The sequence below is a fragment of the Callionymus lyra genome, chromosome 4, assembly GCF_982586985.1.
Source record: "Callionymus lyra chromosome 4, fCalLyr1.hap1.1, whole genome shotgun sequence".
Lineage (NCBI taxonomy): Eukaryota > Metazoa > Chordata > Actinopteri > Syngnathiformes > Callionymidae > Callionymus > Callionymus lyra.
Genome location: NC_141821.1, coordinates 21,786,343 through 21,803,486, shown reverse-complemented (window position 1 = coordinate 21,803,486; position 17,144 = coordinate 21,786,343). Strand labels below are relative to the sequence as shown.

The 17,144-nt window shown below is 41.2% G+C and overlaps 1 protein-coding gene across 1 annotated transcript; it reads right to left on the bottom strand.

The window, feature by feature from the left end:
* Positions 1-5: 5 nt before the first annotated feature.
* On the bottom strand, positions 6-13,718 carry emilin2b (elastin microfibril interfacer 2b). The gene is made up of 8 exons (XM_087788117.1): positions 13,585-13,718; positions 13,396-13,521; positions 12,127-12,305; positions 10,487-11,911; positions 1,687-1,875; positions 1,366-1,433; positions 1,078-1,240; positions 6-813 (listed from the first exon to the last, which is right to left on the bottom strand). Exons 1-8 carry the CDS (start codon positions 13,716-13,718, stop codon positions 479-481), a joined length of 2,619 nt encoding a protein of 872 aa, XP_087644243.1. The 3' UTR covers positions 6-478.
* Between the last annotated feature and the right edge of the window lie 3,426 nt (positions 13,719-17,144).

Sequence of the window (17,144 nt, the reverse complement as noted above, 5' to 3'; positions counted from 1 at the left end):
TATTTCACAAAATCATTTGTGCAGCAGGAGGATCTACATCACGATGCCTCAGAGAGAAGTGAAGACACATCTTTTAATGCTGATTTATATTTAGTAGGTATTTCCAAACTCTTCGCCTTAATATTACATCTAATTATAACATCTAGATGTTTAATCTAAATGTAAATCTGAATAAAAATGTTTAACTTTTAATCTTAATATTAAAATAAATACATCAACATGTTAAATCAAAATCTAAAGAAACAAGGTGCGCTGAAATAAACAAAAAACTTTCATGTGATTCTTGTGGGTAGAGATAGACGCTTCAAAAAAAACATTCTGAGGGATTTAAACTTTTTTTTTTCTTTTTGTTTCGACCATAAATTCTGTGGATCCATCAAAAATATTTTGATTACAGATTTAATCCTATATTTTATCACAAAATAAAAGTGTAAACCGTTTGGCGATTTGTAGTCGTTTCCTTTATTTCCCCCCGCCCTCACCTGCGCCCTCGTGTGGACGTGTCGGGGTACAGCATGAGGGCGCTGAAGGTGGACAGGATCTCGGGGGTCGCCGCGACCGCGAGTCTCCCCGCGGTGACCACCAGAGCCACGCGCTCCCCGGCTTTCAGAGACAGCACCAGGGACGCGGACGCGGATCCTCCGCAGCTGCACTGCTCCGGCGACGAGACCGCCTCGGACAGGAAGCCGGACGAGTCCAACTTCTGGACGCTGCGGTTGGACACGGACAGAACCGCCTCGACCCTGTGACCCCGCTGGGCGGACAGAACCGCGGTCACCAGGTATCGTCCGTCTGTAGGAACCGTGAAGATTCCTGAAGGGTTCAGAATGACAAAAAAAATATCGTTATAACACAATATTATTTATGAATAAATAAAATAACATTTTATTATTATTTTAACATATATTCTAATAAACATTTTCAGTTTTGTTTGTTTTTATTATCACAGGAAACCTCGGGGGAACATATCCGAGGAACAATAATGATCTTGTTATCATTTGTCTCAAATAATAATAATTATAAATAAGATAACCTAAAAGGTTATAAAAGGATTGGAAAGCTTGATCTACCACATACCCGTCTTGGGGTCATAGTGACCCCCGTCGTTGACCAGCACCTTGTTGAAGACGACGATCCCGACGGCTCCGGGAAACGGCGTCAGAGTGAGTCCGGCTGAAAACGTGGCCTTCTCTCCTGGACACATAGAAACACCGAACAATGAACACCCACCACGAACCTCCTCACGTCAACCTGCCGTCGACCTCTGACCTGAAGAGTTGTCAGATGTTGGAGGAGGAGGCCGAAGGTCGTGGACTGTGGAGAGACAACAATGTCAACGTGGGAAGTCGTTTCCTTAAGAAAAACTATTGTCGTGTCTTCACCTGGAACTGGGAGTTTGTTTTCAGGTGCGTCCGTTTGTTTCGCAGACGATGCTGCAGAAAGGAAGAAAAGGTCATTAAAGGTCAGATGCAGATGAATGTGTTTTTTTTTGTGTGAAATATTTTGGATTTAAATTATGACAATGAACTGATTAAGTTAATAATTTGATTATAGATTGGGATCAGCTGGAGTCTATACTGGCTTCTTGCCAAAAAAGGGGACACCCTGGAAAGCTCTTCAGTCCGTCACAGAACACAAGATAACAGAGTTTATGTTGTGTATGTTTTTGCAAAACAGAACACACACCTGGTGCTCCAGCGACGCCCTGGACGGTCATCATGGTCCCGTCTGTTCCTTCAGGTAACTTGGACAAGCTCATCTTCCCGGGTGGACCGGCCTGTCCCGTCTCCAAGACCGGCGGCCGTTGGAAGTATCCGTCCTTGGACCCGTCCGGCGCTGGACCGGAAGCCGGCTGCACACCTGCGTCCTCTGCACCTGAGAGACGGATATGAGCGGCTGACCTTTAACCTTCACCTGCATCAATCTGTGCAGCGTCGCACGGAGACACGGGAACTATTTGGTTTCTGTTCCGACACATTTTTAAAACATAAGATGTGATGAATTTTTTTTACCCTTTGACCTTTAAAACTCGTCTCACCCTAACTTGCTTCAATTCACCAACTTCATCCATCCATCCATCCATCCATCCATCCATCCATCCATCCATCCATCCATCCATCCATCCATCCATCCATCCATCCATCCATCCATCCATCCATCCATCCATCCATCCATCTATTTTTATTTTGATATACTGTACTGTATAAAAGACTATTATTTGACATTAACATATAAGGAATCTCAAACACAATCTAATTACGTCATTGTATTGATCCTTAAAATTGTTAAAAGAAGAAAAAAAAGTTTGCTGCTATATTAAATCTGCCTTAAAGCAGCAATAAGCAAGATTGAAAATGTTGTTTCTGGCTCCCCCCGGTGTCAAACTGTGCAACTGCAACCTATGTTGCAACAGGTGGCAGAAATACTTGTTAATAAACAAGATAGTCTGTGAGTACTTCAAAACACTGTCTCTGACACAATGCTGCAGTTTTGTGGTCACATGACACTCAGACTCTCTTAGCGATTGTAAATTTAAAGACATTTTCGTGACTGCATTTATTTCCACTTTTGTATCCTTCAGCTCTTTGTGAGCCTGTGATGAACAAAAAGTTGTGTTGTCTATTGTCTCCAGATTCATGAGTGGAAACAGTAACATCGTTGTAAATGAAAACCTCGGATCAAACATGTTGTCTAAATTAAAGATGTTGTTCTACATTGTAAATCCCTTCCATTGTTTGGCATCAACAGCAGAATCTCACGCGACACTCGCTCCTTCATCGTCTCTCCATGAGTGGAGGTCGAGATGCCGGCGGCGAAGTGAACGTAAACAGTGACGAGGACGGTCGCTGGAGCGCCTGTGGAGCCTGGAGTGGATCGACGGAGCAGCCGCTCTCCTGACGGGTCTGACGACTGGTGTGTTCCACCGGCCACAGTGCAGGAGGCAACAGTAAACGGACGCAGATGTATCGCCCCAAAACCTGAAGCTGCTCATCACAACAAGAAGCTCCTTGTACGTACTTGAGACCCCACTTAGTGACGGAGGCAGTTTTGTGAGTCAGCGAACCGAAATTCTTACACATAGTAGCACACAAACATTCAACATGTGTTGACAATAAAAGTCATATCAGTACCAACTCTCCTCTTTCTCACGATTTTAGCCCCAAAATAAAACTGACAGAACACAGTCTGTATGAATAAAAACAATCGTTGTATTTTCTGTTCTTTATGTAGAGATAAGCAGCTGTCTCTCCTGCAGTTGATACAAAACTCTGCAGCGAGAATTCTGATCCGCTCTAGTAGAAGAACTCACATTTCTCTGATCCTTAAAACTCTTCACTGGCTTCCAGTTTCTTTCAGGATCAACTTTTAAATTCTGGTTCTTACTTTCAGAGCTATTCATGGTCAGACTCCTCCTTACATTAGTGATCTGATCCAGCCTTACACCCCAGCTCGGGCTCTGAGGTCTGTGGATCAGAATCTACTGATGGTTCCTGAACACAGTTCTGGACCAGAGGAGAGAAATCCTTCCAGGCTGTTGCTCCTAAGTTTTGGAACGATCTTCCTCTCCCTATGCTTGATGATCTACTGACTCCTTTAAGAAACATCTTAAGACGTTTTTATTTGTTCAGGCTTTTCCTTGATTTTCTGGAACTCCTGTTGTGTTCTCAGTTTTATCTCGACCTTCAAAGTACTTTATTGAATATTGTTTTGATTGTTTAAGCGCTTTGTGACCCTGGTCTAGAAAAGCGCTATACAAATAAAAATGACTTACTTACTTATATAATGAGCCTTAAAGAATAGAAAACATCACAATCCAACTCCTCGTATTATTAACATTTTGACTAAGACAGCCAGAGGATGTTGGCTGTGAGTGAGTTTGACCCCCGAACTAAGAATGTGAGACTCACAGACAGAGTTAAATTTAACATCATATCTTATCAGCCTGGCTTCACGTCTTGTCCTCAATGGAAAACATCTCCCCGGGATCCAGCGAACATCTGACATCGCCAAGCGACGATCAGGAGCCTCTGGCGTGTCACCTCGCTCACGGTCCAACTGGAATGTGACTCTGACGACTCGTGTTATTGCTGTCCAGGAATCCCAGTCCTGGTCTGGTCTTGTCCCGAGGTCATGAGGTTATCAAGTCGGTCAGGAGGGACATGAAGAGTGTCGTGATGGAGGTCGCCCACGGACCAGCAGCTCAACAGAAGAGTAAAGGAACTGGACGAGTCAGAAGTCTGTCTCACACACACAACACTTGTTGTTGAAGTTTTGACTGAAATGTTCCAATTTTTTTGGATTAGATTTTGATCTGTACTTAGAATTATGTGAATTTACCAACAAGCAGATTTCCCAGAATGCTTGCCGTGGCTTGTAGAGATTCCCCGAAATTTAAATCTTTAAGAAAGAAAAGTCCTTTAATTCTATCATGGTGCGTTGGTAAGGCCTGAACATCATTGAGAATCTTTCCTGGGCTGTGCAGACGTAAGGCCCGAAAAACTGCAATGAATGTCCCATAATGACTGAATGGGACGAGGTCAAAAAACTCAAATGTCGACCAAAAAGTAGACATTTTTCAAACATCTCCTGGTCTGGCATACGTTCAGGTAGAATCACCATTCAAACTTTAAAATGTGGATAAAGGTCCAAATTATCAACGTGGGATTTTACACTTTTGTAGCTTTTATAGTTTATTTGTCACGGGGCAAAGCGCACAGCCTACTCTGGCGATTTGGCGATGGGGAGTTGCCTAGTAAATCAATGTTATCGTCACCTCGTCAGCACCAACACCAAAGTAAATAAATTAAACATTTTCAGCTGATTTCAAGTTCTTTTTGACCAGTAAAAAGGTGAGTTCATTAGATCTACGCATGTATCTTAACGTAACATTTGACATTGTTTTAATCTTGTGATTGCTATATTTTTGTTACAAATATGCAGCCGTGGGTTTTTAGCCTCGTAACCACCAAGAAACAGATGTTGCATTTATTTCCATCATGGCCATCAAGTACTTGGAGGATTTTTTACAGTTCCCAGGAAAACAAAAAAACACATGTTGACGATGTTTACTTAGCCAACAACAAATTCCTTCACTGACCCGCACAGTCAAGGTCAACAGCGAGTATGACCTAATGGCAAACCTCCAGCCCCCCCCATCATCCCCTCTACCCCCCACACCCCCACCAGACCGCCTCACAATTTCTGCTGTTTATTTGAAAGTAGGATTCGAGGAAGCTCAAGAAACGTGAGTGACAGGACAGGAAACGATCATCAAGTGTCATTTGATTTTGGGGCTCCATGTACCCAGAAGTTGGATTTACAAGCTTGTTTGTGTGATTCATCTTCCAGCGACTATTTCTGCCTGGAAAGTTTTGATCCGAAGTCCAACACTTTAGAGACATCTGGGACTGAAGTGACTGGCAGCTGTGATGTCACTTCCAGCTCCGAGCTCATGACTCATGACAGGCTTCAGCTGAGTCCTGTCAGACATCCAGATATTAGATTTATTGACAGCATCATGGGGCGTAGACGGACATTTAGAGAGTTCTCCTCTGCTGGTGCCGAACAGAAATAGTCTTTTCAACAATATGTGAGTCAACATGTGTCATTTTGGCTCCAATTTAGACGGAACTCTTGATAAATAACAGTGGAACTGAAGCAACGTGAGGCCAAAAATGATTTCTCTTGATCTGTGACTCACACATTACGCAGAAACAACACAATAATAAAGATGTTTCTGGCTTGTAAAAAGCAGAATGAGTGTGCCAACACTACAAGCCAAACATTCTCGTCAAAACTCTAAATATCGGTGTAAGGTAAGAGCGATCTTAAGGCTTCACTTTTGGATATTTTTAATAGTTTTGTAAGTAAGTAAGTAATTTGCATTTATATAACGCTTTTCCAGACCAAGGTCACAAAGCGCTTAAACAATCAAAACAATACTCAATAAAATATATACTTTAAAGATCAAGATAATACTGAGAACAACACAGGAGTTCCAGAAAATCAAGGAAAAGCCTGATGTTTCTTGAAGGAGTCAGTAGATCATCAAACACAGAGGGAGAGGAAGATCGTTCTAAAGCTTAGGATCAACAGTCTGGAAGGATTTCTCTCCTCTGGTCCAGAACCGTGTGCGAGGAACCATCAGTAGATTCTGATCCACAGACCTCAGAGCCCGAGCTGGGGTGTAAGGCTGGATCAGATCACTGATGTAAGGAGGAGCCTGACCATGAATAGATATGAAAGTAAGAACCAGAATTTAAAAGTTGATCCTGAAAAAAACTGGCAGCCAGTGAAATCAAGGATCAGGGAAATGTGAGTTCTTCTACTAGAGCGGGTCAGAATTCTGTGTCAAAGGCTGAGGACAGATCCAAGAGAACCAGAACAGTGTATTTACCCGAATCAGCCGACATCATGATGTCACTGGACACTCTCAGTAAGGCTTATTTTGCACATTTTCGACAGATAGTATGTCTCAAATCAAACTCTGCCGCTACGCACTAACAGGAAATGACGCGACAGCTTCGTCTTCTACTACTATTTAACGAGGCTTGCAACCAGCTGTAGGAACACTATCGACACCTGCTGGCAGCACGTTTTACAAGTTTGGATCAAGAAATATCCAAAACAAAATATTCACAAGATATTAACGCCGGTATCAGCAGCGAAGACGTGTCATCCTCCTACTGCTGCTGAAAATGCACCTGTAAGTATATGCATGTATATATAAATATGACGTAACTTCAAAGTCAACGTCACTAAGATGGCAGCCGTTTAGGGTAGAAAGTGTCCATTGATCCATACTCAGTTTTTGTTGGTGTTAAAGTACGCCAATTTAGTGTGCATGGTGCACTACATTTTGCATACTAAGAATTGAGACGCACTTATGGACTAAAAATACTAATTTTAAGTACGCAAGTATGCGATTGGAGACCTGGCTTCTGTCTCGACGTCAACAATTCTCCATTTTGTTTACAACGTTTCTACTTTGACCTTTATCTTTATCATTTGATCTGCTCTTGGTCCTGCAACACATCATGAAAATGAAAACAAAAAAGCAAGTTTCCCAGATCACTCTTGTCTGACTGATATTGAATTTGCTTTGTCTCAAATCATGCACCAGTGCTCAAGTAGTACTGTCTCAAATCAAACACTGTTGCTACACACTTTCCAGGAATGACTCGACAGCTTCTTCTTCCAATACTTTTTAACGTTGATTGCAACCAGATGTTGAAACACTATCGCTGACACTTGACAGTGCTTTTATCCAAGTTATTAAGTTGTGTTCCATTGTGCCATTATTGCTGTGTTTTTTTATGGTAAAATGTGTTTTTTCTCAAACATTTAAGCCAGAATCTGCTCCGGAGACGCGTCGTCAGAAGTACGCTATTTGGGACACAGATTTGTTTCAAGAAATCTGACTGAGAACATTTTCACTTTCATTTTTATATGAATCACAATCTGTTTTTTTTTACATTTCTATTATATATTATCAGCAGGTACACAATGTAGTACATTTGGTTCTGCGACTGTTGTTCGGGGCCAATAAACCCAACTAAAGAAGGGATTTAGAGTACATTTGATTTTAAAACTCGCTTCAATTCTGGCTCTGATTTGTAAACGTGCTGCAACTTGTCCTTGTTCAAATTCTTCAACTCGAGCTGCACCGAACGCTTCACAACCTTCGCTCCCATATTATAGTTTGTCTCGTAAAAGTATTTCAAATCAGCACAGATCGTGTTGGTGTGAAGCAGTCGTACTGCTCAGTAAGAGCATCAAACTGAGATTCAGAGTATGGTGGTGGTGTTTGGGATGTCGCCACAAACTCCGTCTTCCTGTTTGCTTTCAAGGCCATCTTGTTGAATGAACAAAGACTCTCAGAGAGAGGAAGTCAATGATTGTGGATTAAGAACGGACGATACAGGCTTAGAGACGGATCCAGAGTTTCCTGAACGGCTGATTGTTGAAATTTGATTGTAGTCGCAGCAAATTGAAGGATTCTTCCACCAGAGGGTTTTTTTTCCACCACTAACAACAGTTTGGACTCATCCTGACCTCACTTGGCCTTCAGGCCGTCCGTGGAAACATCTGTGAGCTTTTTAAAAAAGGGATACTCGTCACAGATAAGCTGTCAGAGTGATGGACTCGAGCAGCACCTCCACGTCCCGACAGATAAGAGACTCCAGGCAGCTGCAGCCTCAAGACGAACGCTCCACTTGGACATCCCAGAAGGTTCATGGAAATCATGGTCCCGCTCCCGAGGAACTCCCAATGACGTCGTAATAAACTGAAACAACTGTGGGGTGGAGCTCACGTTTTTAAAAGTGGGTCAGTCGAGTGTTCGCACGAGATACAGATGATAATTATTAAATAGTTTCCAGTTTATTACAGCGGTCGCTGGAAGGTTCAAAACACATAAAAAAAAATCTGTAATCTGTTGTTGTTTTTAAAGATTTTGTCAATGAAAATAAAAAAAGTATGTTAAAGTAGGACAATGAAGATGGAACCAGATCAGGTGTAAACCTCTACCAAGATATATAGGTTAAGAAGAAACTGAAAATGAGAATAAAAAAGAAGACACAAATAAACTTTGTGATTTATATTAGTTTAAATAAACCAAAAATAAACAAAATAATCACTAAAGTTGAAGTAGTTTTAGCAAATATAAATGAAAGTAAATCCATGAGATCATTTTTTCTTATTTTTATTTAAAATGTTTCCTTGATAATAATATCGGCTCATCACTAAACAAGTACAACATAAATCATTATTATTTTAATATTTTTAGTATATTTCAGTAAATGATGAGATACAAATAAAATTAATAAATTATACCAAACAGTTAAGACTTGACTGGTAGTAAATGAATTAGGAAGATGGATTTTTTAAAAAGAAAAGAAAAGGAAATTATAAATAAGCTAAAAACCTGATTTTGGTAAATAAAATATAAAGAAGACAAATAATATTAAAATGTGACATAAAAAAAAATAGGGATGGGATTAAATAAATACAATGATTCAAATAATGTTAAGCTTACAGTACATGAAGTAATACATTGGTTAATTCAGATATAAAATAAAACATTTGGGTAAAGTTAAATTAAAAGCGATATTCATATTCAAAGTGATTAAAAACAGGATTGATTATTATCGATAAGTAAACTAATAACACTTGTGATTTGTTATGGTGATAAAGTTTCCATGAAGTGGCTTGTTTGAGGAAACATGAGTATCTTGAATCTGCATTGATTAAAAAAATACATGAAAACTTTGTTCCTCATGCGTGGACGACGCCTGCATCACACGTGCGTCACCTGACACACGTCACCGGGAAAAGTTGCTGATCCCAGAGGAGGAGATCCGGCTCGTAAACAGTAACTGGCGAACATCGAGTTCACGTTTACGACCGTGAGACCCCATGAAGTCCAGCCGGGGTCTCAAAGGAGTGGTTAATGAGCAACATCCACGCCGCTCAGAAATAACAGATCAATTAGCAGCAAATAAAGTCTTGTGATGTGGCTCAGGTGGAGTCGCTCCTGCCCGGGCGCTCTCAGGCTTCACACAGGAAACAACAGCCTCCTCATAAATGTTCCCTCGCTCGGACAGAACCTGCCGAGTGATTTTATATAAACCCAAGACATGTTTCTCAACACGAGCGGCTTTCAGAACTCACATGTGGGTTCAATCAGCCTCCACACGGAGACGCTGAGCATCCAAAACACAATCACAGTTTGTAGCTTCGCAGCCGGAAGACGAACATACCGTCACATGTGTAGTCAGAGGTCTATGGCTATGCTAAAAGTTTAGGGTTTATGATGCGACAAAGCTAATGCTGTTAGCAAGAATGCTAAACATCTGAATAGTGCAGACATGAACTCTGACCTATGAAGACAGTTTATAAGACCTGCAGGTCTTAGAATCAAATCCTATGATGATTTAAAGGAAGATGACCATACGCCCTCTTTTACTAGGACATTCTTTCTTTTATTCCTTCAGGGTTTTGAGTTTATGCTGCGTGTACTCTGTATGTTCATGTTCACATCTCAGACAATTGTATTTACGGTGGATTCAGTTACTCACGTATCCATCTTCAATGTATTCCTTACCATCTCCTCACATCACTATGAACCACAATTATAGGATATAAAATTTGTTGCTGATAATCCTTTCGTGAAATACGATCGTTAAATAAATACAATTTTGACAAGATGCCTGGTTTATTGTCTTTTTGGGAAACTAGAGCAAGTTTAAGTGAGTAAGAACTTGACTCAACCCAAAATCCCCCAAAAATGGTCACCTTATTTAAAGTGTGTTTAAAGTTGTGCCTCCAGACTCTTTCTTTGTTAAGTTACCATTGTGTTTTTTTTGTTATTTAGATTTAGCTCATTTCAAGGAGAGTGAATCCGACACCCGTGACAATCAAGACCTCCTGCCAGCTCTGCTAATGCAACACAGGCGCCGAGACATGTCGTGTCAAGTTAACTCACCTGTCTTCTCAGGAGAGTTCGTCAACAGCACCTGTAGATCTCCAGCATCGTCGGCGGTGCTCGGGCAGGTTCCCTTAAGCCTTCTGATGTCTTGCTCATGAGCGTTCACGCTTCCATTCAGCTGAGCGACGCAAGTCCACAAGCCTGTCACGTGTTTGTTCAGACCCTCTCGGATCCTCTGAAGGTTCTCAGAGACCGGGTCCAGCTTCCCGCACGCGCTCTCCATGTTGGCGACGCGGCGGTCGATGTCAGCCACGCCATCCTGGCAGCGGCGGGACTCGGCCTCCAGCGCTCGGCTCAGCTGGTCCACCTCCTGTCTCAGAGTCCGCTCGGTGAGGTTTGATTCGTGTCGAACCTCCTCTCGGTTGACCTGAGGGTCAAAGCTGGCCAGTCCGTCCACTCGACTTCTGAGGGAGTTCAGGTCGTGGTTGAGTCTCTCGATGCTGGCGCTGTGGTTCAAATGACCCTCCATGGGTCCAGAGTCCTTCTGATTGGATCCACAGGTCTTTGAGCAGGACCGGTCCAGAGTTTCCAACCGTTCCTCAAAGCTATGAAAGGATGTATTCATAGAGTTGAGTTGCTCCACCAGAGAACTTTCCTGAGTTCCTCTTTGTAGGTCATCCTTGGACGAGTTCAAATGTCTCTCCAAGTTGTCTAACCGGGCCATGAGCAAGGCCTCAGAGGACTCTGGCAGGACTTTGTCTCCGCAACATGCTTCACTCAGCTTTCCCCGAAGCTCCTGGAGCTCGTTGCGGAGGTCAGTTTCTTTGGTGTCCATAAGCTCTGCTAGGCTCAGGTAGTTGTCCTCTTGTCCCTCACACTCATCCTTCACGGACATGATTTTGTATTCGCATGAGTTCTTCAGATCGGCCAGTTTGATCTCCATGCCTTCCATCAGCTCCTCTCTCAAGGCCTGAATCTTCAGGTCCACGTAGGCCTTCAGGTCCCCATCAGTAGAAGGACTCTGTGGAGGTACAGTTGTCTCCGCTGCTTCCATCAGCAGATTGATTTGACCATCTTGACGGTCCACTCGACCCAGCAGGTCATTCAGCGTGTTGCTCTTGGCTGCCAGGTCCTCCGTGACCTGACTGACCCGGTTCATGACTTCGTCCATCTGAGTTGGATCGTGCGCAAAGGAAAAGTCCTGCAGCTGGATGGTTTCGGGTTCTACGCCTCGGGCGCTCACAGGCTGTTTGCTCAGCAGCGTAGCCAACATCTTACTCGCGTCCTCCTGGAAGTCCGTCCTGAGCCGCGAGGACATGTCCGTCATACTGGCCTGCATGTCGAGGACCATCTGGGAGAGACGCTGCACCTCCTGCTCCAGGTGTTGAGACCCCCCCCTGTGGCCCCCTGGTGACTGGTGGGTCCCTCCAAACGGCCTTTGTCCTCCCCAGGGATGAGTCCTGTCCGTCAACTCTCTTGGACCTGCAGAGATTGTGACTTGATATTAATTTTTAAGTTGACATTTATTCCAAAGATTTAACTCTCTTTCATATTTGAACACTATTTAACACAATTTGTGCTTCTTTCATTTTCCAATAAATTCATCAGTTTAACTGTGTTATTATTGTTTTTAATAAAGATAATAATTGAGTAGAATAAAGTCTTTGCTGGATACTCAAACCGAAGACGACTCTCACCTTGTGCAGCAGGAATGCGAGATGTTGACGATCCCTGAGGCAAACGCTCAACTTGGAGAAGATTCATGTCCTTCACCTCGCGGCAGTCGTGTCCCAGGTAGCCGGGGCAGCACCTCCACTCCAGCTCGGTGACAATCTTGTAGGCGATCTTGTACGTGGGCCTGAAGTGTGTGCGGTATCTGAGGACACGACAGAGATTTCTTATAGACTGATTTATTTTCATTATAGATATATATATATATATATAGTGTTTTGTTTTTAATTACTATAATGTTTTTGGGAACAAACACACACCAAAACCACAGGTCTGACCTAGACTGAAAGCTGTCATTGTATTACAGTGTTTTGGCCGACTCTAATAAGAGTCTCTCAAGTGTGTACCTCATCCGAGAAAAGCCATGTATGGCACATTCACGTTATGTAGGATAAGAATTACAATATTTTTCCATGTTATATAAGTCGATGTGAATGTGAAGTTTCTTAAGTAGACAAAGTCACTCTTAACCAGCCCATAACAGGAGATTCACTTGATTTGAGACATAATTTATTAATTAATTTAAAAAAAAATTGTCTCATAAAATTTTATGTTGGAAGTTGAGTTTTTAATAGTAGATTTATAGATTTTGAAATCAAGTCTTAGTTAGTGTAGCATATCAAATATGTTCATGTTTAGTATTACATCGGAGAAAAAACTGAAACACACATTTGTAACATGTGTTACAGGTTGTTAAGCTTGATTATAAAAAAAACTTTTCTAACTACCAAAAAGAGTAATAAATCGGTGCTAATTTGTCGGAGCTTAACTTCTTTAGACCTTGGCTCCTGCATGGGTTTGAGTGATGTAATCTTTGATTTAACATAGAGAAACAGCCAGAATATTTCAGCAGTAAAAAGTGGGATTAAAATTGCAGGACACGATTTTATTTTGTTTCTGTTAAAATAAATTGCCCTAAATAATTCCGGATCAATGCCATACTTTTGGATTTGGGTTTAATAGTGATACATTTTAATGTTCACTCATCATTATATGAGGGAGAAATTATCCATGATCTTGAGAAAAAAAAAATTTAATAGTTATTATAGTTATAGTGATATTGGGAAATGCATCATTACACTCACATTAACATTTTAAAATCTTTTTTTTCTGAGATTCCATAGAGCTCTAGGAGTGGACAGAACACTTGGACACAAAAGGTTGTCATTTCCAGGGACCTTGACGAGTTCAAAGGTCAAACAAAAGTGACTAAAGATTCATCATCGGTGACTTACACGACCTGCTGCGCGCAGTCGGGCATCTCCGGCGGACACTCGGCAAACTCCGGCTGCACGTAGCTCTCGGTGCCTCCAACGACCACACAGCTGACGTTCTTGTGCACGACGTAGGCGCACCAGTTTCTGCGCAACTTAAAAGTCAGCGAACAAACTCAAAATCGTGAGGTTTCCAACACGACCACTTACTTGTTCTTCTGCCGAGGCTCTGCGCCAGGATGGACGCCCCCCTGAAACATGTTGTACTGGAAGGGAGACCCTCGCACTGCGGGGATCAGCACCAGGACTGCGGTCAAAAAAAGTGCGCAAACTTCGACCCTCATGCTGGAGAGTGAAGTCTCTGCTGTGTGCTGGTGTTGTTGCGTCCTCTCTGTGCGTAAACTTCTGCCACTTCTTGGATGTTGCAGGAAACCCCTTCCAGCGCGCACACACGCACGCACACACGCGCACACTAAAACCCCCAAAACTACCTCCCACGCAGCACAAAACACGCTATTATGAGTCTTCTCTCTCGGATGTGTGCATGTGGATAATGACTGGCTTTGTTTGAAATGAGACTAATCGAGACCAAACATGAAAACGTTTTCTTTGAATCTTTGAACCTTTTGATAAATGAACTCAATGACTTCACGACTTCAGGATATTCTAATAAAGGGAATGATTTTGAGCCCATTATAATTTACAAATACATAAATAGATCACTAAAAAAGGGTCCAAATGAGGCAGACACCCTGGATATAAATCCTGTGACCACCTGAGTTGTAAATAAGGAGTTATTACAAAATGTTTACGAAATATTGCATGAAACTATAGATAAATAAAAAAATATATATATTCAATAAGGCGTTGATAAAGAATGATATGGAAGTGATGTAGTGGCAATGTTGTTAATGATGTTATTAAGGTAAATTTTAGATTCAAAAGATTTCAAAGATACATTTGAAAAAGTAACTTGATATGGAGGTCATGTAGTGGCAATCATTGTAATTAAAGAGTTATTTCAAAAATGTTTATGAAATATTGCATTTAAATATTATTTGGAAAAAATAACCAAAAAAATCAAATGTGATATAAAATTGAGTTATATCACAGGTAGGTTACTAAATGAAAAAAGGTTTGAAATATATTTGTAGTTAGAAAAAGTATACTTGTGTAATATATTTTTCAATATTACATTTTTGGATTGTAAGTCACTAAAAATTGTCAAATAAATATTTAGAAATTAATATCTTAGACACCGTTCAGTAACACATCACGGTCCAGGACCACGACCACTGTAGAAGATGATCTATTTTTCAAAAGACTTAGACTAGACCAGCCTTAGAGTTTGACGGATATAGATTTATTAATTCACCTGAGTATGCTTTCAAACTGTGGGAGGAAACCAGAGGGTTTAGATAAACTACTGCATGCAGAGCTCAACACACCCATAGCTTTCTCACGCTGGTTACATTATTTTCTATCTATTTATTTGAGTGGTTCTTGATGATGCCTAAATAAGGTGAACTGTGGACTCTGTCTCGATCAAGACCACCTTCATCGCAGACAAACTTGTGTGTTACAGCTTCTGTCCTGCTTCCACTGACCTCTTGTTTGGGCTTGAGTGACCCAAAAACACTTAAAGTCCCTCCCGCTGCTGCCCACATATGTTTTAGGATCGCTCTCCCCCGAGTTCTCGCTCTGATGGGATTATTTTTACTGGCTGTAACCTAGAAGCCTCCTGGGACATGTTTAATGTAGAATAATCGTCCGAGTTCAAAACACAAACGGTTTATGACCTCGGAGGAAATATTTGAAACCTCCCCAACATAGTTAAAAAGATGATCACGAGTTTATTGAGAGTCAATAATGAGAGTTAAACATGATTTTAACAGGATGTATTAAAGTTGTTTAGGCGAGCAGGAAGAGTGACAGCTGCTAAGTGAATATGTAGAAATGATCGGAACAATTCTCTTAAACGGGAGCAGAGCCCCGACCCACTTACTAAAGGTTCCATCACAAGTGGAATTAAAAACACCCGAAAGACGCAGATTAAAATGATTGGGAAGAAGGGATGGAAAGAAGGAGTCTGAATGTTGGTCAAGGAGGGGCGGAGGCTGGTTTATCCAAAGGGCGAGGCATTCATCATTCATCATTCCTTGTTAACACACATTTACAAAAAACATAGAATGAAAAGAAAAACTGAGGAAATGACCTTGCGTTGATTATCAGAATCTTTTGTTGTCAGTGTTGTAAACACACATGTAGGAATTGTTTGTGGTGTCAGCACAGAATAAAAGAATGAAATAAGATAAAACACATAATAAGCAATAGAAAGACAGAACCAAGCACCAAGGCAGCTGTTCTTCGACGCCATGACGGTATCATGATGTTGGAGGGATCTGAGCAGCTGATCGTAAAACATATAAAGTCACCAATGAATGTAACCTTTCATCATTCATTTTGGAATAATTGCACACAAATATTTCCAAAACGTATTCAAAGAAAATCCAGTAAAATGGTAATAATATAAAGCAATAAGAGGCGTAGAGTGATTTTCTATTCAGCGTAAATGTGTCATTTGGTTAATTTTTAGTGCAACAATTTATCCAACATAGCTATTAATGTCCCCAACAAATAAAGTCAACATAGCCAGTCATCAAACATCAAACCTAGATGACAAGAAGGATCACTAGGAATGAGTAAAAAATAATAAAAAATAAGGCAGAAATCACAAATCTGTTTTCTTGTAGCTAGAATCTAAATTAATCTATTATATTATATTAATCTTATCTTGTACACCGACAATCATGTGGTCTTTCTCAACCTCTTCCCACTGACAGAGCAGTGTGTCTGTATGCCGGGTGTTTCCGGGCTGAACCTGGAATGAAAAAGAGCAAAACTCAGCCGACTGTGGCGGGAATGTGACGGTCATATTATCTAGCAAAATAACAGATTATTACAAAACATTAAGAACGTGTTCATAGAACAGACCATTGGATTTCGGTTGGTGTTCCTGAATACCATCTGGATCCACAAATCATTTGAAGTATCCATCAGTCCAAGCAGGAGCATGTTATTTTCCTATTTTGTCTCACAGTTTAGCTTTTTTTGCCGTGGTTTGGGCGAGTGAGTGATTCATTGACGGAGTGGATAAAAGCCTCACAGTTCTGTCTCCTCTTCTGTGGCAATTCTTCCTTTTCTCTTGTCCTTTCTTCAAACTCCATTGCCATCATGTGGCCGTGCATGTCCTGTCGGGGTTTGTCCTCAGAGCTGAGAGGTCATTGTTGAGCAGGTCTGAATAATAAATAAAAAATGATCAGCACAAGAATCTTTTTCAGTGAACAAGAGTGAGGCTCCGTCACTTCTACCTTCAGCACGACAGGGTAATCCTCAGCAAACATTTGTAAAAAGGATCAGTTGGAGCTTTGTTGTTATTTCCTCCAAACTTCCCGTGAGCTGATACTTCGCTTCTTGTCAGACTTAGTGGGACTTGACAGTTTGATTCATGTCACCTGGAACAAAGGTAAAATATAATCCATTGCTGTTTATAAACTCTTTGTCGCCATCTAGTGGCGTCAGTTGTGCTACTGCGGCCGCAAACAGTTCTAACGTTATTATAGTGGGTCACAATTAAATATGTAGACCCTACATTATCTGTAATTGTATTTTTTGCTAATTGTAAAGACTAAGATTTTACTTTGGTTTAAACTTTTAAGTTTAATTTTGATGAAAGAATGATGTTGGTTTGCAATATTCAACTTTTAAAA